This window comes from Myotis davidii, unplaced genomic scaffold (genome assembly GCF_000327345.1).
Source record: "Myotis davidii unplaced genomic scaffold, ASM32734v1 scaffold524, whole genome shotgun sequence".
Classification (NCBI taxonomy): Eukaryota; Metazoa; Chordata; class Mammalia; order Chiroptera; family Vespertilionidae; genus Myotis; species Myotis davidii.
This window is the reverse complement of record NW_006299263.1, coordinates 3,191,496-3,217,271: the sequence shown is the minus strand read 5'-3', so window position 1 is coordinate 3,217,271 and position 25,776 is coordinate 3,191,496. Positions and strand designations below refer to the sequence as shown.

General features: G+C 40.5%; 2 protein-coding genes across 2 annotated transcripts in view; both read left to right on the top strand.

Annotated features, from left to right (window-relative positions):
• The window catches only part of LOC102752223 (disintegrin and metalloproteinase domain-containing protein 25-like), a 4,734-nt gene extending 3,167 nt beyond the window's left edge, over positions 1-1,567 (top strand). Inside the window, exons 2-3 of the mRNA XM_006774800.1 lie at positions 6-835; positions 922-1,567. Of these exons, the coding sequence (XP_006774863.1) occupies positions 6-835; positions 922-1,567 (1,476 nt within the window). The remainder of the gene's footprint in view (positions 1-5; positions 836-921) is intronic.
• An 18,961-nt stretch (positions 1,568-20,528) lies between these two features.
• The window catches only part of LOC102751938 (disintegrin and metalloproteinase domain-containing protein 25-like), a 7,543-nt gene continuing 2,295 nt past the window's right edge, over positions 20,529-25,776 (top strand). Inside the window, exons 1-2 of the mRNA XM_006774799.1 lie at positions 20,529-20,630; positions 23,201-23,257. Of these exons, the coding sequence (XP_006774862.1) occupies positions 20,529-20,630; positions 23,201-23,257 (159 nt within the window). The remainder of the gene's footprint in view (positions 20,631-23,200; positions 23,258-25,776) is intronic.

The following is a 25,776-nucleotide window of genomic DNA, read 5'->3' as shown; positions in this document are numbered from 1 at the left end:
TTCAGGGCATATTACAGACAAATGACATTGTTTATGAAATAGAGCCCAAGAGACTTTCTACCACATTTGAACATCTCTTATATAGGAGAAAGAGTGAAGAGACACAATTGCCACCCATGAGATGTGGATTAACAGATGAAGAAATAGCAAGACAACTGAACTTTCCAGAGAGTGCTAATTTCACTTTGATGCAGAGTGGGTATGAAGGTTGGTGGACCCACAGGCGGCTTCTTGAACTGGCAGTGGTGGTGGAGCACAATCGCTATCTTCATCACCGAAGTAACACCACAGCTGTGCAGTATGAAGTATTACTTGTAGTCAATGCAGTAGATAAGTTTTTGCGTTCGCTGGATGTTGATGTGGTTTTAATGGGAGTTGAAGTCTGGACTGAAAAAAACCCAGTTCCAATAGATACCATAGAGGGTCTCCTGAAGGAATTTTGCAAATGGAAGAAAACTAGCTTGAATAACCGCATTCCCAATGATGTTGCCCATCTTTTTGTAAAACATAGCTACGGTACTACTGCTGGATTAGCCTATATAAAAACCGTATGTAAAAGCTATGCTAGTTGTGGAGTTGATAGTTTCATGAATGATAACGTGTATGATTTTGCACACATTATGTCACATGAGATTGGTCATAATTTGGGTATGGATCATGATGGACCAACTTGTACATGTGGACATAAAACCTGCATAATGCATGAAGGTAATGAAAGTGCAACTAGATTCAGCAACTGCAGCTATGCTGACTTCATGAACATGATGGGCAGTATAGCAAGGAAAAATTGTTTGTACATTTCATCAAATACAGGAAACATCTTCACACTTGCACGGTGTGGGAACAGTGTGGTTGAAGAAGGAGAAGAGTGTGACTGTGGCGCTTTACATTTGTGTATGGAAGATCCGTGCTGTGAGTCAGACTGCACTCTCAGCGCTGGGGCTGCTTGTCCAAGAGTGCAAATCAGAGTTGTTACACAGAAATTAACACTCAAGGTGACCGTTTCGGGAACTGTGGTTTCAAGCACTCTACATATGTAAAATGTGACATCTCAGATACCTTGTGCGGGAGGATTCAGTGTGACAATGTGACAGAACTTCCCCTTCTGAGAAATCATTCTACTGTGCATTGGACTCAGTTCAATGGCGCCACCTGCTGGGGTACCGACTACCACTTCGGGATGACTGATCCTGATATTGGTGATGTGAAAGATGGGACAGAGTGTGGGGCAGAACATGTCTGCATCACAAGGAAGTGTGTCCATAGGTCACTTCTGGTAAATTATTGCTCACCTGAGATGTGTAATCTGAAAGGAGTCTGCAACAACAAACAGCACTGCCATTGCAACTATGAGTCGGATCCTCCCAACTGCATAAAAGAAGGCAGTGGAGGTAGTATAGATAGTGGGCCACCCCCTCGGAAAAAAATTAGGAAAAAAACCCATTACCTGCAACTACTTTGGTTGATTCCTTTTATCCTTTTATTATGCTTGTTAGTTTTGTGTTTTCTGACACGAAGAAGAACAGATAAGAGTGAAGAGCAGAATGTGTCACCTTCAGCTGAGTAAGAAGAACAAAATGTCAAGATTTTACTTAAAGAAAAAGAGCAAAATGTTGCAATTCCATCTTAGAAAGAACAACGAAATGTTCTACTGCATTTTAGAAAGAAAAGCAAAAATTTACAATTTCAAAAAAGAAACCAAATCATATCCAATTTCCCATGTACTAAGTTTTATTCTCCTGGCTGTAGTAATGTTACAGAATGTGCCACAGACCATTGACCTAATTGCTGCAAATTTTTATTATTTCAGATCATAAAACACTGGCCATAAAACAATTATTAAAGTATCCTAATTCCTAGAATATTGATGTTTTACATTATTTTAAATAGTGTTAGTGTTCAATTGTTCATGGAACTAGTCTCTTTGTGTTTCCTGAGCAAAGGTACAGCCAATGGATAATGTGTATTTGTGTGTTTTTTATTGTCTCAATCCTTACAATCCTTGCCTCTCATACTCTTTGTCACACAGAAAATGCAAACATACAAATTAAATGTCTTCCTTGCCAGTCCTCTCATGATTAGTTTCGGCAATAGTTGGCAACTGGAGGGAGCCTGGAAACCTGGGAAAATGTTTGATAACTACTCATGTCAGTCTTGCCTCATTAGCTGCTCTAACCTTCACAAGGATAGTAACTTTCAGTCTGCACATTATTACTACATATAATACAGGAGTGGACAAAAGTAGGATTACAGTTTTCAGTCCGCAGAAGTTTATTTATTATCATTTATTAATTACTGGAGACCTAGTGCATGAATTTGTGCACAGGTAGGGACAGGCTGGCCATCATGGCCAATCAGGGCCATCTTGCCCAGCCTCTACGGGGGCGATCAGAGTGGCTGGTATGGGGAGGGGGGACTGTATGAGGCTGGTGGCTGGTGGAGGGGAAGGGGATGATTGGGGCCTGTGGCCAGGGGCGAGGGACCAAGAGAGATTGACTGTGGGAGCATGCTGACCACACTGCTCCCCTGCTAGCCTAATTGCCCCCAACTGCCCTCCCCTCTGGCCTGATCACCCCTAAGGCTTTTATTAGTATAGACTAGAGGCCCATTGTAGGAAGATTCCTGCAAGAATAGGGCTTACTCAGGCCTATTCCTGCAAGAATAGGGCTTCCTGAGACTGGAGCAAAGCTTGCCTCACTCCCTCACTTCGCCACTTTGCCCTCAGCTCCCTCCATTCTCCGCTGCTTCGCTCCCTCCCTTCTCCACTGCCTCGCTCCCTTCCTTCTCTGCTGCCTCGGCTCCCTCCCTCTCTGCTGCCTTGGCTCCCTCCCTTACCCACAACCTCAGCTCCCTCCCTTCTCCGCTGCCTCGGCTTCCTCTCTTACCTGCCACCTTGACTCCCTCCCTTCTCCTCAGCCTCAGCTCTCTCCCAAGTCCTCTGCTTTGCCTCCCTCCCGTGTCCAGCACCTCGGCTCCCTCCCTTCCGTGCCACCTCGACTCCCTCCCGTATCCTCTGGTCACCTCCCTCCCATGTCCGCTGCCTTGCTCCCTCCCTTCTCTGCCACTTTGCTCCCTCCTGTGTCCATTGCCTCAGCTCCGCTCCAGTCTCTGCTACCTCCAATCCATTACCTTCTCCGCCACTTGGTTCCCGTGTACAGTGCTTGGCTTCCTTCTACATTGTCTTCAGTCTTCACTGGGTGCCTGTGTATGCAAATTAACCGCCATCTTTGTTGGGTTAATTTGCATGCTTTTCTGATTGGCTGGTGGGAGTAGCAAAGGTACGGTCAATTAGCATCTTCATCTTTTATTAGTGTAGATATGACCCTTCACAGAAAATTTCAATAATCATGCTTTACAATAAGGGCTTGATGATTGAATCATTGGGGCCAGACACTAAGATTTCCTTTCTTTGAATAGCAGAGGGAATAATTATCTTGTCTTTAAGTTGCCCTGAACATCAAATGAGATCATGACTTAGAAAAGTATAAAAGCACCATATAAAGATAACTGTCTATTTCATGTACTGAAAAGACAATAAAGTGGTAAAATGAAAAACACTATTTTTATTCTCCCCCTTCCTTCCTTTACAGCCTTATTTAAATTTTGAGATTTATAAAGATTTTACTCCTATTTCATTTCTTTACATTCAATATTATTTTGTATTAGTTTCAGAGTTTATATTAGTTACAGAATAGTGGTTAGGCAATCACATACTTTACAAAGTGTTCCTTGATATTTCCAGTACCCACCTGGCATCATACTTTCATTACAATACTATTGACTATTGACTATATTCCCTAGTTACGTGACAGTAGTTTAGAGGTTCCTTCCAATCTTTTCTGTTGCTTGTCCTTCCTTTTCTTTCTCACTTCTTCCTCATTTTCTTTATATAGTATCTCGATTGGCCCTCCAAGCTCAGCCAAGGCACTGGGACACGCTTAATCCATTTTACAGACCAGGAAACTGAGGCCAATTCCATTTGGCTGCGGAACTGGACTCAGTGTGCAGGGAGCCCTCACAGCTGTGCTCTCTGCCCTTCCTAAGGGGCAGCCACGGGGCAAACAGAATAAACTTCCCATCAGGCCTCTGGGCCTCTTTCTCAAGCACCTCTTCATCGCCCCCCTCCGCATTCTTTCTTCTGCCCCACCATTCTTTACTGCCCCCCTCCCTCCTTCTCCAGAGCAGGCAGTAGGAGTTGCCACCTCTGAAGTGCAAAGGCGGCCCAGGCCAGGTGCAGTTAGCGCTGGGAGCTTCTCTGAATCATGTCAGTCAGTCGGGCACCCAGCAATAGGCACCTCTCCACTGAGGTGGCATCGCCTCTCAACCCCCTCCTCAAGGCTGCCATCTGCGCCCCTCCACCCTACCTTCCTGCCATGACCTTTGTTCCCCTCCAGGCCAACCTCCATCCTGGGGCCATTGCAGAACCTCCCTCTCTGCTCTCCACAGGAGATGCAGATCCCTGCCCGCCGGCCAGAGCCCCATCCAGTACACCAGCCTCTCCAGGTTTTTGCCTTTGATCTCTGCATTGGTGACAGCACACTCCTAGCAAGCCTGGTACCCAGAGGGGCACTGGGGCAGTTCTTTGCCCAGAACATTAGACATTACAGTCGCATTTGCAGAGGATGCCCAGAGCCTGCTGGGGAAGGCAGCACCTGTGTGGGGTGTCATCATAGAGGGAAAGTGCAGAGCCGCTGTGCACCTCTTGGGCCACCCGCCTCCTGCCTGGCCGCTTCACCAAAGCTGAAACGCTCACCCAGGAGCCGCCCTCAGGCAGCCCCGCAGTTGGGCCTCGCGACTCTGCTAGGTCTCCAGCCTCACCTGGGTCACCTCCTTTCCTCCACATTTGGCCTTTATCCATCCCTCTCTCCTGCAGTGCTTGCGCTCCAGGCCCCAAAGAAAAGGACCAAGGCCAAGAAGGACAAAGCCCAAAGGAAGTGAGTCTTGAACCCCCACATCCCATTCTCTGGATTTCCTCCCGCACCTCCTCTGTGTCACAGCTTGAACGGGCACCCTGCGGCCCAGCCACATAGCCTCTGGGCGGCCAGGTAGAGTCCGTCTCTGTGAAGCTGTGGATCTGTGGCCAGAGGCCCGGCCTGGTCTCAGCAACCCCATGCCTGCTGCAGAGTCCTGTTGGAGGAGGACCGGAGCCCGTCAGTCATTAGCTCCCCAACTCCAGAGGAGGCACCACAGGCTCATGTCCCAGCCTCAGGCCCAGCTCTCCCCGCCCAACTCACCCCCGCTCCCCCCAGCTGTGGTGACCTTACAGACTAGTGGCCTAATTTGCATATCCCTCTCTTGTTATATAGGATTGATATTCAGAGTGGCTTTCCATACAGCTAGTATTTTCTCAGAAGATGTGCTTAATCCCCTGGAGCCAGTGAGACTTCAGTCTTTTGTTGATAAATAATGATTCTGGCTTGGGACTATTTCAAGTCAGCCAAATAAGACACTTTCATTGTTATTGAGTGGGTGTACCCTAGCACATGTGAACTGACTTCTAACACACAATGATGATTAAGACCCAGGAGGAATCTTCTTGGTTCTTTCTTTCCCTGGTCTCTCGTTAAATTTCTAGTGGTCTTCCATTCACCTTGTTGCTATTAGGTTCAGGAGTTGACAGCCAACTCTTAAATGTTGAAAACTCTCCACTATTTTCAACAATACCTTGTTTGACTTCTCCATCCTGTGTAACAATATGGTCAGTCTGCTCAGACAGAGTTCTTTCTCTGATGGGAATCTCTCCAAACAAAATATCTGTACCACTGCATAAGAGCTGTAGGGGGGTAGACAGTATATCTTTTTATCACAGCAGCATGCCCACTCTACAGGTTGATGTAAGAGAAAGTTGATAGATCATGGTCCTCTTAGCTTGCCCTTCCTGGCACAGAAAAATTGCTCAACAAGCAGGGTGGTTTAAGCAAAACTAGGGACTCAATAGACCCATTGTACCTGAGGCATAACTCTCACCTTTTGAGTGACAGCTGCTCCTATGTAGTGTATAATTCCCAAAACAGGATCTAGGGAAGCAATATATAAGTTTGAGGTTGAACACTTGTTGGATGAACCAGGGTGCTAGGCTGGAAACTTACATGAATCCCCTTTTCTAGAACATATCAATCCAGAACACAGAAAGCAACACTGACCTAGGAAATGAGATTAAGTCATAAATCGAGTGCTGCACTTTCTACTTTTACCAATTTTAGAAGATATAATTGGACAACTGTTTCTCTTATATAGCCTTAGATTAATTTCCAAAGATATTAATTTTTAAATTTTTTACCAATAAATTGGTTGTTTCTAAGGAGAGAGTCTGCTAGCTCCACACACAATCAATCTAGAACTCACCTGACAGTGAAGAAGAATGTTGGTCACCTAATATCCACATGAAAATGAGGTATCTTTAACTCTACCTCACACTATACATGAAGGCCAACTCCAGATTGATTTTAGTTTTCAGTGTCACAGATATATCAAAAAACTATCAAATGAAAACATAAAAAAGTTAATTAATGACCATGGTATAGGCAAGTTTGCTTGACTGAAAACAAAATCTGAATGCGAAAACATTATTTGATAAATAGAACTTTAAAAATAAGGGTGTCTACTCCTCAAAAATATCGTTAAAAAGTAAAAGTCTCTTGAATATTTGGAGACTATATTTGCAAAATGCATATATACAAAAAAAATAGTGTACAGAATATATGTAATACTCCCTCAACACCGTGTTGTTAGAGAAAGGCAGTGTTCATTAAATTAGTAAATTGGCCAAAGAATTCAGTCCCTTCTCAAAAGAGGACAGCCAGTAAACATATGAAAGGGTGACCACATGTTTAGTCTTCAAAGAACACATATTAAAGCTGTGATTTCGTAACACCAGAATGACTAAAGTAAAAGTTGTGACTGAACATGTCTATATGTATGCAAGGTTATGGACAGTTAAAACTCGAATACAATTCATTGGTGTTGGGTGTATAGACTGGTCGAAACACATTGGAAAACTGCTTGTACTGTTTCCTATGCCTGAGCATATCACATACTCTGAGCAATTGCAATCTGAATTATAAGCTAGATAGAAATGTTATCAAATTTTCATTGAATGACAAATACTAATATGTGTATATTAATACTAATCATAATGCCCCCAAACTAAATATCAATAATTGTTCATCATCAGTAGTCTGGTGAAATAACTTCTGGTAAATTGACATTCTGGAATGAGATGGAATGCTCTAAAAATACATGTCACAACATGGATGAGTTTACACACAAAATATTGAGTGAAATAAATGAGCTACAGCATAGTACATATAGGATAACCCCATTTACAAGAAGCACAGGAATGGTTCAAGCCCAAATACACTGTTAATTACAGTAGCTGGAGCTTTTGTCTGTTTTTCTCAGAGTATTTTTATTTTTTCAAGAGTTTAAAGAATATGTTTGAATCACATAAACAAACCAAAAGGTATTACAGAAGACAAAGTAATGTAACAATTTATGTAAGTACCTAACGTATGATAAGCATGCTCTTATACCTAAAACAAAAAAAGGTAACATTGGCACTATATATATATTTGACAAGTGTGCATTAAAGAATTCTCTAATATAAAACATTTAAAATGTGGAGGATACTTTTTCAAGATACAGAGACAATTGTTAAGATAGACACACTCACAATTCTTATAAAAACATGCTGGCAGAAGGTAAAATTCACCTGAGCACTCACTTCTCAGATGTGCAAAAGCTATGAAGTTGTTAATCACTGGATATTGGCTCCCTATTTGCACGGTTTAAGTTTCAGCACTCATTGGCATGAATTATGAATTACACAATTAATTACTGCTATTTTCAGTATTTTAGCCAATACTGAATGCATCTATTTAATATGAATACTTAAAACAGCAACATTATAATAATAAAGGTGTAATATGATAATTAGACAAGATGTCCTTCTGATGTCCTTCCAGACAACCTTCCAGATGAAGCCCTGGGGGGCCCGGCAGAGGTTGATCACTGCCGTGGGTGGAGGCCGAGGCCAAGGCAGAGTTGGCCACAGCCACAAAAGCAAGGATCAAGGCAGCCACTGCAGCAGCGTGGGCCAAGCCCCTTGCATGAATTTTATGCATCAGGCCTCTAGTCCTATCATCATCCTATATAATAAAAGGGTAATATGCAAATTGACCCTAACAGCTGTACGACTGGGAATGACTGGTCAGTATGACACACACTGACCACCAGGGGGCAGACACTCAATGTAGGAGCTGCCCCCTGGTGGTCAGTGCACTCTCACAGGGCGGTATCTGCTCAGCCACAAGCCAGGCTGACAGCTGCCAACACAGTGTTGGTGGCAGGAGCCTCTCCCACCCCACTCCTCAGCAGCATTAAGGATATCTGACCGCAGCTTAGGTCTGCTCCCCGCTGGCAGGTGGACATCCCCCAAGGGCTCCCAGGCTGCCAGCTTAGGCCCGATCCCCTGGGGAGCAGGCCTAAGCCAGAAAGTGGACATCCCCCGAGGGGTCCCAGACTACAAGGGGCACAGGCCAGGCTGAAGGAACCCCCGAGTTCACAAATTTTTGTGCACCATGCCTCTAGTAATAATAAAAGAGTAATATGCAAATTGACCCTGACAGCAGAACAACCAGAACAACCACTTCACCCATCACTATGTATTGCACTGACCACCTCTTGGTCCCTCCCCCAGCTGACAGGCTCCCATCCCCCAATGGAGAATGGGAAATGAGAAGTGCGTGGTAGGAAACAAAGCCCCTGTCCTGCCAGTCGCCCCACACACACAGGGCAATCGAAGGCAAGGGCAGGGCTGGCAAGCAGGTGGTAGGGCCACGTCTTGGTCCCCCCAATCACCCAATGGTAAATGGGGGAACGGGTGGGTGGCGGGGGATGTGGTGGTGCCAGGCCAAGGCCCCCACATCCTGTCACCCCACACACAGAAGTCAACCAACGGCAGAAGCAGGGCTGGCAAGTGGGTGGGAATGGCTGCCTCTCAGTCCCTTCCCCAAACCCGCAGGCTCTGATCACCCATGGTTTCCACTGATCCACCAGTTTCCATTAGTGGAAAGAAGATAACAATAGAACAGCCTGGAAACAGCAAGTCTTTTTCCTTATTGATTCTTTATTGCTGGGCTCTAGAGAAATAACGGCCAGGTTCCCTGTTGTGTCTGTCCCTCAGAGCCCCATCTCTCCTCCTCTGCTCAGCCCTGATGATCATTGGGTGTCCCAGAGCAAGAGGGAGAGAAAAACCAGACTTAGCAACACCACCCACCTGAGGGTTAGCAGAGGGACGTGGTGATGATATACAGACTTTGGAGTCACACAGACTCTGCCAGTTAGATCTGTGTAACCTCTCTGAGCCTCGGTTTCTTCATCTATAAAATGGGTATGATAATAGTACCAGCCTCAATGGAATGTTACAGGGTGTGCTTAAGATTATGCATGTAAGGCTCTCAGCTCGGTGCTTGACAGGTACTAAGCACTCACTGTTGTCACTGTGATTATCTGACCCCTGCCCTTGGTGGGCTTATGAACCCCATAAATGGCAATGTAGGCAGGTGTGGAAATTGCCCGTTTGGTGTCCTGGGGGCCCCTGGGAGAACTCAGATTCCGGATTCTGGATTCCCAGGCAACATGGCTCTGCAATATGAAACCCCAGAGGGTCAGAAGCCCAGCTGGGACCCAGCATATGCTCACTGGGTCTCTGGGGCAATACCCGCTGCCTTCCCTCTCTACCCAGCACTGTCCTGTCCTGCCTCAGTTGTCACTCATGCCAGGATTCCTGTGTCATCTGTGTGCACAGCTGTTACCCAGCAGCCCCCACTCCGGGTGCCTCCCACTTCTGCCCTGGACTTGGGCAAATCACTTAACCACTCTGTGCCTTTGTTTTCTCATCTGAAAGCTGGAAATAATAGTGCCGCCTCCTGGGCTTGTTGATCAAACCAGGTCACCAGGTGAAGCACTTAGAAGAGTGCTGAGGCCTGTGTTAAGTGGCCATTCAGTGTCAGCTGTTCTGTTATTACTGATGAAAGGCCAGTCTCCTAGGAGTAGGGGTTCTGCGAGGTGCCACTGTTCTGTGAAAACCCTGAATGAGAATCTTCAGCTCTTTCAGAAACTATGAGCTCATTAGCATAAGAAACCACCTGTGAAGGACCTTTTGACTCCTATAAGCATTAACAACAAAGAGTAAAAAGCCTGAGGCCCTGGCCTGAAGGTCTGTCCTGTACAGCAATAGGTTGCTGGTTAGGTTCCCTATCAGGACACATGCCCCAATTATGGGCTCAATGTTTCTTTCTCTCTTTCTTCCTCTCTCTCTCAAATAAATGAAAACAGATTTTAAAAAATAAAGTTAGAAGTGAAGCCATTTTAGTCCCATGGCTGCAAACTCTAGAAGGAAATATAACTCAACAAGAATAAGAGACTTAAAAAAAAAAAAAGAAATTATAGCAATAAAAATAAAATACAATTCCAATGAGGAAGAAAACGGGAAAATAAAGGAATCCATGTGGCTATAGGGGAAATTGCTTATGAACCTAGATTTTAAAAGTCAAACTGGGAAAAATGTATTTACAGCAAATATTTGATAAATACTTAGTATCTTTAACATATAAGAGCTCACACAAATCCTATATAATAAAAGCCTAATAAACAAATCAACCTAACAGCAGAACAACCAGAGGAACAACTGGTCTGTATGATGCACACTGACCACCAAGGGGCAGATGCTCAACGCAGGAGCTTTTACACTTTTGAGTATGCAAAACAGAGTTTAATTTTTTATTTATTAATTATTGTATTATTTTCCATACAAATATCTGTAAACCTACTTTAGCCCCCCTTTGATAAGAACTTACAACTTATTCTGACTGCCTTAGGAGATCATTCTTTCCTAAACTGCATAGTATTCCATTGTGTAAATGTACCACAGCTTTTTTATCCACTCAACTACTGATAGGCACTTGGGCTGTTTCCAGATCTTAGGGGTTCTAAATCTTTCTGATTGATAATTCGGGATCCTTAGAATATGTTCTTATAAATGGAATACTGTCAAATGGCAGTTCAATTTTTTAGAAATTTTTGAGGGAATCCCATACTGTTTTCCATAGGGGCTGTAATAGTCTGCATTCCCACCAGCAGTGTACAAGTGTTCCCCTTTTTATTAACTCCTCCAATTTCCTATCTTGCCTTTCTCTAATAATTGCAATGCTCACCATTTTATTCTATCTGTCAGATTTATCAGGCCCCCATACCTCATACAATATTATTAACCTGGAAGTCTCTACATGCTATGAAGACAACCTGAAAAATTATCTAATGGTTAATATTTTCTCGATCCCCAGATAAAACCACCCAAATATCAGAAAATAAAGGATATAAATCAGAGCTCAACTATTTTCTCAGGAAACCATATAAATATTGCATTATTTTTCAACTTCTTCCAGATTATTTTTCCTATATATTGGACTAATTGAATATAGATAATTGGTTCTTACTATAAACATTAACAAAGATTTTTAACACTTTATGTAAACCTTCATCACTACATACCTTAAATAATCAAATAGACTTACTGTGTTTATCATATGAAAATATGTTTTGAATATAGTCAGGAGGTCTTTTAAAGTACTTAGGTAATCCCCTTGGTTGCTAACATTTTATTCATAGCCAAATGCAGTTATTAATCTGCAACAATCTAAGAAACTAGATTTCATCTTTGAGTATTAGAGTGTTACTCCTGCCCCAAGTTAATAAACTAAAATACACGATAGACAATTTCTTGATTGTCCCAAATACATGGAACAACAAAAATTAGAAACTCAGCAAATCGGTGACTAAGATAGCCTTAAATAAATAAATAGTTTTCAAGTATGTATTGGTCATCAAGAAAAAACCCAAACAATAACTAATACATCTTTCATACTTGGTTAAAGACTTGTAAGCAAGATGAAATAAAGAATCAATTATGAAAAGAAAACCACATAGCGAAATTAAGTTAGCTAATAATCCTTAGTATATTCTTCTAATTAAGAGTAGAAAAAAAAAGAATAGAAAACTGGGTATTACCAAATTTTTCTTATAATGCATGTAATAGTCTCATAGATTTATGCCTCCTACTCATCTAATATGTAGGTAAATGAATGTTAACGCAGAAACATTAAATTAAGCCAAAGAAATTCAAAACTTCATGGTCAAATTTTGTTCTATAGGGTCTATTTGTAAACAAAGCTGTGGAAAAATGAGAAAATCTAATGAGGGGAAATGAGAAAATGGAAGGTTAATGGCAAATTACTGGAAGACAATGCCAGATAAAATTTCCTATGTTCCACAGCTAAATTCTCAAGGACACTAAATTTGCTTCTATGGTTTATCCCAGCTAAACTGCTAAATGTCCACATTAACATTTTCATCTTATAGCTAGTCAAATTAATAATTAATTTGATTCCCACACTCTGTTTTCTGAACCTCTCTCTTCCTCTAAATTATATATTTGTCTTTTCTTGATGACAATTTAATACTGTTCTCCCTTTGAGATGAAGTAGCTTTGTATGCAGATATTTAATGTCTCTGAGATATTATTTGACTTGAGGTCTGGTGCAAGAAATTCGTGTATGGGGGTGGGGGAGGGGTGGTCCCCTCAGCCCAGCCTGCACCCTCTCCAATCCTGTCTCTTCTGCCCAGCTGCTCTCTCTAGCAGACTTCTTCACACACTCCATCTTAACTGCTCTCTCTCCATACTCCGGCAGACTTCTCACTCCATCCTCAGCTGACTAGACTGGTTAGTAACCTACTTTTATACTATTTAAACAAAGAAGGCTTCTTGGCAATAATCACATCAGCCATATTGCCTACTGAAGGGCACAGTATACCATGTGTCCTTGCACTCGCTTATGGTATCGTGGCCTGATTAGGATTCCCAGGCTCAGAGTCCTTGAACATTCCATTTAGACTCATGCCCAGAGCAGCCTTTGACCATTTTGGTGTATTTATAACAAGGCCTCTGTGCTCCCACTGGCCTTGACTATCTGGGAACCTGGCATGGTTCTGACACCCCAGTTGGAGTTTTTGAAGGAGGCAACTAGTCGATGTGTTTCTCTCACATCAATGTTTCTCTCTGTTTTTCCCTCTCTTATATTCTCCCTAAAAATATCAGCAGATAAGGATAAAAAATAAAAAAGGGAAAAAAGATGGATATAACTCTATATTATATGTTACTATGACAGCAAATGAATATATTGAAAGAGACACCAGAAAAATGTCAAGCGCAGAAGAACTCGGCCTAAAATGACTATTTCAGATGTCCTTAATAATGAATAATGTTTTAAGCTCTAGGACATCCTATATAATAAAAGCATAATATGCTAAGTATCCAACCATTCATTTGACCAACTGTTCCACCAGTCACTATGATGCACACTGACCACCAGGGGGAAGACGCTATGACCAGTAGGTTAGCTTGCTGCTGGGGTCAAGGAGATTGAGACTGGGCAAGACAGATCAGACACACCCTAGAGCCCTCCCGCAGTCCCTCTCTGGCCAGCCAACCTCCCATGGTCCCTCTCTCACCCGCTGGTCCCCATTGGCCATAATCTGCACTGGGCAAGATGGCCCCCATCAACCCTTATCACTGTCCAGGCCTAGGGACCCCACCAATGCAAGAATCCATGCACCAGTCCTCTAGTAGACTAATAAAGTCACTGTTCCTCATAAGATTGTGCTTCTGATTATAAAACTGAACATCCAATCCTACTAGAGATTTGATGAGAGATACACACTAAAATATTTCCATAACTAGTGACTTTGAGAAATAAACAGTTTCCTCCAAAAACTCTACAAATCAAAAAAAAGATGATGCCTAATATAGATTGCTTGCTCTCAAGATCTTTGAGTAAAGATACATAATCTTGAAAATGGACATCCATTTGAGTTAGATTTAATATATATTTTCTTCTCTAGCTTATTTTCTTTTATTTCATTCCCATCATTTTTGGATCACTTTCCATTTTTTCTTATTTTTTAATTTATTTCTTTTTATTGTTGAGGATATTACAGGTGTCCCTCACTTTTTCCCAGTGCCCCCCTCCACCCTGTTCCTGCCCCACCGCAGACCTTCACCACAGTATTGTCGATGTCCATGGGCTATGCATATATGCATATAAGTTCTCCAATTCATCACTACCCACTTCCTACAACCAACTTCACTCAGAAATTTGTCAGTCTCTTCCATCCTTCTTTGTCTCTGCATCTATTTTGTTCATCAGTGTATTTTGTTCATTAGATTCCACATATTAGTGAGATCGTGTGACGCTTGTCTTTCTCTGACTTGCTTATTTCCCTTAGTTTAATATTCTCCAGGTCCATCCACATTGTTTCAAATGGTAATAGTTCTTTCTTTTTTCAGCTGCATAGTATTCCATTGTGTAGATATAACACAGGTTTTTTTAATCCACTCACCTGCTGATGGGCACTTAAGCTGTTTCCAAATCTTAGCTATGAACATCAGGTACATATAACCCTTCTGACTGGTGTTTCTGATTTTCTGAACATATTCCTAGAAGTGGGATCACTGGGTCTAGTGTGAGTTCCATATTTTATTTTTTTGAGCAAACTACATACTGTTTTCACAGTGGCTGTTCCAGTATCCATTCTGACCAGCAGTGTACTAGGTAGGGTTCCCTGGACTCCACATCCATGCCAAAATTGTCCTCTGTTGATTTCTCTGTCTCCTGCTGGCCTCTCCTTTCCTCTCTGTAAAAAAAAAAAAAAAAATACATTTAGAAAAAAGGAAAAAAAGAGCTTAGAAGTATTCCTTCCTCTTGAATTTTTTGGAATTGTTTGAGAGGATAAATGTTATTTCTTCTTTGAATGTTTGGTAAACTCTGAGTACCTCAGAATATAGTCGAATTTGGGAATAAGCTCATTGCAGGCAAAAGACATAATTAGTTAAGATTAGATCATACTGGAATTGGGGAGGGGGGACTAACTCAATATATAAAGTGGAAAATTTAGGCAAGGGAAAAGAATCGTGTCCAAACTGAATCATGCTGCACAGGGCCAGGAACAACTGGGAGTAAAAAGAGAAGCCCAGAATAAATCCTTCCCTAGTATCTTCAGAGATTATGATATTTTGGACACTGATTTTGGAATTCTATCCTCTAGAATATTCAGGTAATCCATCTCTATGAAATCGCTCATCTTGTGGTGCTTTATTATAGTAGCCCTAGGAAAACACAAGAGAGAATTTAACACAGTCGCAGTTTTCAGTAGATTCTTTAGAAACTAGTTGTGATTAAAGCCAGAGAAAAAGTGAAAAATCCATGACAGAATAAATGAAAATTTGTAATGGACTTACTAAACTGGAGGGAAAATAGAAAGACACTGACAGGTATCCAGCAGGCAGACATTACCAACCACCCTGTCCCAGAGGTAGAATACTGAATATGGGTCTGCCCATGTTGGTGATTTTAAACTGCCAGCTAGTCAATTTACCTATTAAATTTATTCCCACTCTACTTTTTACTCACCTCTCTCCTAAATATGCTTTTCATACTGACAGTGGTATTCTTCACAAATGAGACATATTTATGTGCAGATATGAAATGTCTCTGTTAATTCATTGACATTATAGAGAAAGTTACTGATGATTACTCATGTTAGGATTCTAATTCTGATGTAAAATATTCTAAATTGTGTTAAACCTTTTTCAGGAACTTGATATACTTGAACAACAGTATATTTCATTGTTGAGGAAATAATCTGAGACCAAGGCAACAGTATAATCAACATTATTAAAGCTAAAATGTTTATACTGTAGGAAGCATAGGGAATGGAGACAAGTCACATTTATTCCTATTGAAAAATAGTTAAAATGAAAGTTTAATGGAGATGGTGGAGTCATAATGAGGAGGAACTTTAAGCAGTTGCCATGGTCTGTAGAACTGGGAAAGTCTTGCTGCTAGGTAACTACATCCGGAATATATCAATCCAAAGACAAAATGGGGTGATCTCAAAGGAAAAAACAAACTATCAAGGAGTATGGCTATAGCTAGAAAGCACCATGGAACCATTAAAGTTTCTGCTGGTAAGTAACTCAAGAATTTCATGTCAAGGAAAGAAGCAGTTAGATTTATGTATGCAAGAATATAAACACACACACACACACACACACACACACAAACAGACAGGAATCTTTACCAAGTATTCACCCCTTGAGGGGTATCTTTGACACTTAGGATTTCATATTCCAGTATCTTTTACTTGGTTGAAAGGTACAAAATGGTGCTTTAATTGATAGTTACTCATATTTTCTAAAACTGTGACCTAACACATTGTGCACCAGTATTTATTGCTAGCTTTACCCAGTGGCCACATACGTTTCTATTGAACAAATACAGAAAATGTTTTACAAAGTATCATACTTTAAAAAGATATTAGCTTGTGAGAACATGTAATCAATAACTTCAAAATGCAATGGGTGTTTAATTTTAAGGCATGTCTTTAACAGTTAGGTAAAACACTGTGTAATATGAAAAGATGAGAGTGCTCGTGATCCTCCTGCAATGTGTTCAGCTATCAATAAGAGTGAGAAGGGAGGTGTTAATTAAGGTACAGAGATTGGTCAATTTGACAAAACTGTGGGGATATAAAAAGAATTTTTCAATGTCATTTACATATTGTATTATGTACCATAATGTTCAGCCAACAATAGGCAATGGTGGTACTTGAATAGTAACATGGGTTATATGGATATTACTTATATGTGTTTATATCTTACTAGAGGCCCAGTGCATGAAATTCATCCATGGGGAGTGGGGGGTTGTCCCTCAGCCCTTGCTGCACCCTCTCCAATCCAGGATCCCCGGGGGGATGTCTGATTGCCAGTTTAGACCTGATCCCTGCAGCAATCAAACATCCCTCTCGCAATCCAGGGCCACTGACCCCTAACTGCTCACCAGACAGCCTGGCTGCCTGCCTGATTACCCCTAACCCCTCTGCCTGCCTGCCTGATTGCCCCTAATCACCTCTGCCTGCCTGATCACCCCTATTCACTTCTGCCTGCCTGCCTAATGGCCCCTAAATGATCCCCTGTTGGCCTCTTTCCCCCTAACTGTGCCCCTGCTGGCCTGATTGCCCCTAACCTCCTCTGTCTCGGCCCCCACACCCAGGACCCAGGCTTCCCTCCTTCTGGCCGGCCTCAGGCACCTGAGACCCTGGTCGGCTTTGCTCAGACTCGAATTTGTCAAGAAGGACATCCAGAAAGTCATTTGGAAGACATTCAGTCTAATTAGCACATTACCCTTTTATTAGTATAGATTATATTCTTAAGAACAACATTTTTAGCACGATGTAAAATGTAACAAAATCAAACTAGAAGGGCAGCAATTGGAGATGGGAGTGCACTGAAGATAAAATAAAATACCTTCAGAAATGCCAAGGAAATCAAAAGGATGGAGGAAAGCTTTGTAGGGGTAATGTTTTCTCATGAAACAATAACATCTGAATCCCCACAGTTTTAGGATGGCAAGGTAATTCTCAACTTCAGCCTTCATATAAGTGTATTTATATCATAAGCAAAAATACATATCTTATATGAGAAATACAAACTATTTGCCTCAAAATTGCAAATATTTGAGCACATGAGAAATCTGGTACAAGCCTTTATGACAATAGTGATTTATTACTTTCTTCCATGAATTAAAAAAAAACAAAAACATGCATAATGTGCTGACACTGTACTACACATTGGGAAAACATAATTGAATGAAAAATGCCTAATTAAGGAACTTTCAACTCCTGGATTATGCATTCATTTATTATGTCGTCATTTAACTTGCCTTGACATCTTTATTCTGAAACCAATTTTCCCATTATTGATAAAGTCTCCCTTTCTATGTTCACACTTTTTCATGGAAAACTATTTTTTCCCACTTAATTCTACTGAACCTACATGTTAGAAATTTGAAGGCCAATTGATACTTGACCCTTGCAATTTGGCACAATTAGATGTAAAACGGAACACAGGAAGGAGTTAGGACAAGAAACAATTTGTGGTATGGACATAGACAGGAGTAGGCAAAAGTACATTAATACTAAATAAATAAAACAATGATAATAACTACTATAAAGTAAAACTTATATAACTACTAATTTGGCTGATAAGTCCAAAATTCCACTACATAATAAAGTAAATATTCTGAATGTGTATATTAAAAATTTGACAATTTTATTAGTTTACTTCTTTCTGCTTATATAGACACATTTGTGTAATTAAAATTAATATATTAAAAATTTGACAATTTTATTAGTTTACTTCTTTCTGCTTATATAGACACATTTGTGTAATTAAAATTAAGTATATATGGAAAGTTCAATTTCACAGAAAAGTTTTCTTTATGCATTATTTTAATTGTAAATTTATATTGAATAAGTCTAATAAATACATGCATTCATCAGTCACCATGAGTTAACAAATGCACACAACTGGAATATGGCTTAGTGCATGTTGGAACTGGCCGGTGTGCATTAAAACTCCTGCAGAAAGTCAGCCACATGTCAATAGGACCAAGTACCCCATGTAATATAGTCGAATCATGTGCTAACCATTCACCAAACACTGTTTATTACCAGTGACTCCTGATTTTAAATATGTAGACTATAGTTGTAGATATGTAATATTCAGTTCTTTTAATGAAATTACTTTAGTGTTTTTCCCCAATGTATGGCCTATTCACTAAAATTGTTAAAAATAAAAGTGAATTACTAACACACCTTAACCTATTAAGTATAAGCAAATTTTGGTTTAGAGCATTCAAAAATTAACATGGTATTAATGATCACATATGACATATGAACCAGACATATGACATTTGACATATGAACAAATTGTAATTTAAATTTACAATTAAAATAATGCATAAAGAAAACTCTCTATTAAATCTGAAATCTATAAAATCAAGGTCTGCAAAATCCAGGGCTTACTGTACCGCATTTACCTACTCTGTCATCTTGATGGGAAGCCTTGGTTTTAATTGCTTATTTGTACAATTGGATTTCTTTTCTATTTTAAATAATAAGTTATATGGTCACATTCCTCAAGAAAAAAAATTTTAAAACACTTCCATTGTATTATTATTTTTCTTATTGTCTTTAATATATGGGGCGGGGGGAGTCTGATTACAGTTGTGAGTGCAAAACACAGAGTTTATTCTCATGTAGGTATATCAAGATTTAATTGTACTCTCATTCGCCCACATTCACATCATAACACAACTAAACAAAAGAACACCAATCATTCCAAACCACATGAAATCTAGCTTAACAGAAATCCTACAATTAAGGATATAAAGAAGAAGCCACTGAGACTGGTAGGAGAGAAAGAGACACTGAACAGGCTGGTCAAACACACTGTTCCCACATGCACATGTGGCAGATAAAACTCCCCTGACCTCTGAATGGAATAGAATACATATCCAAGAAGCACAGAGTCCCCAACAAGATGAACCCAAAGAAGCCTGCTACATAATTAAATAGCAAGTCGTTAAAGACAGAGAATCTTAAAAGAAGCAAAATAAAAGCAGTTAGTTACCTACATGGGAGCTCCCATAAGACTGTCAGAAGATTTCTCAACAAAAACTCTGCATGACAAGTGGATTGGCAAAAAATATTTAAACTTATGAAAAGCAAGAACAACATCATTTAGATTTGAAGGATATATAAACAGCTCCCAGGAAAAGAAAAAATTAAAAGATTTCATTGCCACCAAACCAGTGTTACATGAAATGTTAAATAACAAGGAGAAAAAACTATATATATGAACAAAAGATGGCAATAAAGACCAAGTGAGCAGCACCTGGCCCATCTTGTCCCCACTCTATCAGCAAAGCAGCACCCATCCTGGCCTGCTAAATATACACGTGGAACCGTACCCAGCCTGGCCTGCCACCCTGACCAAGTGGAGCAGCCGCTGGTCTGGCCTACCACCCTCACCAATGAAGTAGCACTAGGCCTGGCCCACTTCCCACCCAGAAGTGCAGCAGTTCTTATCCCACCACACTCCCTACACAAGCAGAGCACCAGACCCACTCCATTACCTTAACATGTAATTTGCCAAAACACAGGGACCTGCTGCCCCAATTCAATACACCCAACATAGTGCTCTAAACAACTGGCCCCACCTCCTTGAAGTGGTGTGCGTGGCCTTATCACCGTGACTCAAAGCCACCAAACACATGTAACTGTGACACACTATGCCTGACCCAGAGTAACTGGACCTGCCACAACAACTTGACCCACCTAACCTGGTTTCATAAGATCAAACCTACAGCTGGACTTGGTGCAACCAATTACTTCGGGACACCTGAGCCCACTTCTGTGACCCTGCCTGCCTCACCCCATGGCCCAGACTACCAGACTGTTAAAATAGGGAGACAAAGAAATGACCACCAAATGAAAGAAGAGGAGGAATCACCAGAAAATAACTAAATGAAATGGAGGCAAGCAATACATTAGATAAAGAATTCACAGTAATGGGTATAAGGGTGCTCAAACAATTGAATGATAACTTTAAGAAACTTAATGAAAATTATAAGAAACTTAATAAGAAGTACACCAACATGAAAGATGAGATTGTAACAATAAATAAGAATCAAGTCGAAATGAAGAATGGCATAAATGAAATAAAGAATAACCTGAAAGAATTCAATACCAGAGTGAAGAAGCTGAGAAACAAATCAGTGAATTAGAGGACAAAGTGGGAAAACAACACCCATTCAGACCAACAATTGAAAAAAAAGTTAAAAAGCAGGAGGAGAGTTTAAGGGAGTTTTGGCCAACATGAAACAAAAGAACACCTGCTTATTGGGGGTACCAGAAAGAGGAGAATCTGAGCAAGGAATAGAGAAACTTTTTGAAAAAATAATGATAGAAAACTTCTCTGACCTGGTGAAGAAAAAAGTCACACAAGTCAGGGAAACACAGAAAGTCACAATAAAGATGCATCCAAAAGACCCACAGAAAGACACATCATAATTAAAATGGCAAATGTTAAAAACCAAGAATCTTTTTTTTCATATCTTTATTGTTGATAGTATTACAGATATCCCTCCCATTTTTTCCCCCATTTCCCTCCTCCACCTGTATCTGCCCGGCCTCAGGCATTCACCATCCTATTATCTGTGTCCATGGATAATGAATATAAGTTATTTGGTGAATCTCTTCCTGCTCACCCTCCCCACACTACTCTGAGATTCATCAGTCTTTTCCATGTTTCTATGCCTCTGGTTTCATTTTATTCACCTGTTTATTTTGGTCATTAGTTTCCTTGTTTCTTTATTTGAATTTTTAGCTTCAATGATTGATAGATATGTATTTATTGCCATTTATTGTTCATATTTTTTATCTTTATACTTCTTCTTAAAAAGACCCTTTAACATTTCTTGTAATACTGGTTTGGTGGTGATGTACTCCTCTAGCTTTTTCTTCTCTATGAAGGTCTTTATCTGACCTTAAATTCTAAATGATAGCTTTTATGGGTAGAGTAATTTTGATTCTGGGTCCTTGCTTTTCATCACTTTGAATATATTTTGACATTCCCTTCTGGCCTGCAAAGTTTCTGTTGAGAAATCAGTTGACAGTCATATGGGAACTCCCTTATAGGTAACAAATTGCTTTTCTGCTACTGCTTTTAGGATTCTCTCTTTGTCTTTAAACTTTTACATTTTAATTACGATATGTCATATAGTGGGCTTCTTTGGGTTCATCTTATTTGGGACTCTCTGCGCTTCCTGGACTTGTATGTCTATTTCTTAAACCAGTGGAGGACATTTTCTGTCATTATGTTTTTTTAAAATAGGTTTTAAATTTGTTCTCATTCCAACACTCCATTATGAGAATGTTGGTATTCTTGAAGTTGTCCCAAAGGCCCCTTCACTATCTTCATATTTTCTGGATTCTTTTTCCTTTTTGCTCTTCTGATTGGATGGGTTTTTTTGATTCCTCATTATTTAAATCACTGATTTGATTTTGAGAATCCTCTATTCTACTGTTGATTCCCTGTAAATTATCCTTCATTTCAGTTAGTGTATCCTTCATTTCTTACAGGTACTTTTTCATGTCTTTGATGTTCTCATTGATTTCCTTGAAATTCTCACTATGTTCCTTGACATTCTCACCAAGATCCTTGAAGCTCTTATTAAGTTCCTTGAGCATCTTTATAACCATTGTTTTGAACTCTGTATATAGTAGTTTGCTTCCTTCTATTTTATTTACTTCTTTTCCTGGAGATTTCTTCCCTTCTTTCATTTGTGACATGTTTATTTGTTTCCACATCTTGGCTGTTTCTGTGTATTCTGTGGAACTGCTATGTTTCCTGAAATTGGTAGACTGGCGTTGTATAGTAGCTGTCCTATAGGACCCAGTGACTCAGCATCCCTTGTAAAGCCTCTCCTAATCTGGGAATTCTAGGTACAACCCTGTGTGATCTCTTTGCACTGTCCTATTTTAGTTGAGCCTTGATTTCTAATGGTGTCACTGGGTGGAATTGACCCCCAGGCCAACTAGCTGTGAGGACTAGCTACAGCTACAGTACAAGAGTTGCTTTGCAGGAAACACCCCTATGGAGCAGAACTTGCTTCAGTGGAGCTTTGATGCTCAACAGTCCACCCCTTTGTCACTCATGGATATGGAAGGATTGTAATCTGGTATGGTATGAAGCTCTCCACAAGGTGCACTGACATTGGAGCTTCCCTTAAGTTGAAAAGTCTGCCATAGCCTGTGACCTGCCTAAGGTTACCCAGCACAAGCTACAGAATGATTTGGAGATGGCTATTGCTTGTGTTGGCCCAGGAGGTCCCCAGGAGAGGCCACGCTCTGAACCTTGGCAAGCTGCTGCTTGTGCTAGGCATCAAGCCACTTGTCAAGAGGTATGGCTAAGTCTGATTCCAGCTGCCGTTTATGTGAGAGCTTTAAGGAAAATTTGAAATCTGAGCCAAACATGCCATTCATGTGGAAAAGCCACTGCAAACAACTTGGGTGGGGCATGATCTCAGTGAATCACCAGTTTGGGGCAAGCAGTATGGGCCAAGATGATGGAGACTGAGTTATTGTGCCTGGTGTGGGGGGAGGCTCCAGCACTTTTTTCTAGACAAAGCTGACCCCAAATTCTTGCCCTAATACCATACAAGTAAGTTTCTCCTTGTAGGTCCCTGGATCATATCAAGTTCCTGCATCAACACTGGAGCTCAGGGAGACGATCGAAGTAAGTTCATGTGTGGGATCTCTCAGAGGAACTGCCTGGGACTCCAGCAGCTCCATGTCACTCAGCCACAATTCCCACTGGTTTTTACAGCCTGAAGTTATGGGGACTTCTCTTCCAGGCTTTAAAACCATGGACTGGGGGCCTGGTGTGTGGCTGGGACCCATGCTCAACACAGGAGGTTTCTTCAGCCAAGATAACACTCCCAATTAAAAACACACAACTCATGGGTATCAAACTAGCCCATTCCATTCTTTCACTCCTCTACCAGTCTCAATGTGCTTTCTTCTTTAACTCTCTAGTTGTAGGACTTCCATTCAGAAAGATATCAGGAGATTCTGAATGATGGTGGTTCTGTATCTTAGTTGTAATTTTGATGTGGTGCAGTACCAGCGTTTACTCCATCTTGGTTCCTGAATTCTTCCAACACAGAAGGAATCTTAAAGACTGTAAGAGAGACAGAAAGTTATCTACCAAGGGAGCTCCCAGGATACTGTGAGCAGATTTCTCAGTAGAAAGACTTCAGCCCAGAGAGGGTGGCATGAAGTATACAGAGGAATAAATACAAGACTACTAAACCCAGTAAGGCTATCACTCAATGTTGAAGGTGAAATTAGAAGCTTTGCAGTAAAAAAAAACACACAAACACACAACACTAAAAGTATTCATTACCACCAAAACAGCAATGCAAGGTATGCTAAAGGGAGTGTTGTAACAAGAAGAAATGGAGAGAGAGGGAGGAACAGAGACATAAAGAATAACAATTGCAACAAACATGTACCTATCAATAATAACCTTAAATGCAAATGTCTTAAATGCTCCAATCTGAAGACATAGGCTAGCTAAATGGAAAAGATGAAAAGGTGCTCAGCAAAATATCAGAAATCTCACCTAGAAAAGTTTTCATTGATACAATGTATAAGGCAGGGATAGGGAACATGTGGCTCACAGGCAGTATAAGGCTTGTGAAATCATTTGGTCTGGCCCAATCAAGGCAACCGCTGACAGGACTCATAATTCAATAAATCTAGGAGCTTTTCATAGCAACATAAATTTATTATAAGTGAATTATATTAAGTGAATGAGGTTATATATATCCAAGTGTCCCTTGGCAGAATAAAGGTTACCCAAATCTGGCTTAGGGCAAGAGAAACAAAGGAAAAAATAAACAAATGATATTACATCAAGATAAAAGATCTGTACTGCAGCAGATGAGTGGATTAAAGAACTATGGTACATCTACACAATGGAATACTATGCTGCTACAAAAAAGAAGGAATTCTTACCATATGCAGCAGCATGGATGGAACTGGAGAACATTATGCTAAGTGAAATAATCCGGGCAGTGAAAGAAAAATACCACATGATCTCAATCATCGATTTAAAGGCACAAGACACTGGGGGCGGAGGGGGGGGGAGGTAAGGGCACGTGCCGGGGGGTAGGGGAAGTCAATTGGGAAAAACAGAGGCATATGTCCCACTATTTGAATATTTTAAACAAGAAAATAAAATTTTAAAAAATAAGAAAATTAAGGAAGAAGCAGAACAGAAACAAACGCATAGATACAGAGAATATTTTCAGGGTTGCCAGGTGGGAGGAGGATAGGGAACTTCAGTAAAAAAATGGTGAAGGGACTAAGAAGTACAATTGGTAGTAACACAACAGTTATGGAAATGTGAAGTACAGCAGGGTGATTACAGTTAATAATATTCTAACAACTATGCAGGTATTTTATTAGATAGGTCTGTGATTCATTGCGATAACAACTTAGTAAGTTATATAAGGTCTATTCACTAGGTGTACTCCTAACAACAATACATGATATTGTATGTCAACTGTAATTGAAAAATAAAAAAGAATATTTTAAAAAATAAAAAATTGAAAAGAAAGTCTATATATTAATATTTATATCAAGTCAATAAATATAAATAGGGATTCCTTCTCAAACATGATATATGTTCACCTTTCCAATAAGTCCATTTGTTTTATATATTTATTGTGAAAATCTTCACTCATGTTCATGTAGTTAACGACAGTATCATTAAAACCTATGTACCATTCATCTAGGTTCAAAAGGTGTCAGTCTATGACCAATCATCATGTTTTTATACAGTCACACACTGCCTTGCATTTCTCCTTCTTTAAATATGTTTTCATTGATCTTTAGAGAAAGAGGAAGGGAAAAGGAGAGAGAGATGGAAATAACAATGAGAGAAATATTGATCATCTACCTCATGCACACTCCTACTGAGGACTGAACCCACAACCCAGACATTGAACCAGTTGTCCTCTTTGTGTATGGGATGACACTCAACCAACTTAGCCACATGAGCCATGTCTTTAGCCAAACACTAATCCATATTAACTCTTATGTTTCTCTTCCTCCTCCACATTGGCCTTCCCATAACCTCCAACCCTGTCTTTACTCTTTATTTTCTCTTCCAGTGTGCTACTCTGATGGTATGAGTCTGCCAGAGAACAGATTCAAAGTCAAGGGTGAATACCCAGCTCAGAGGGTACA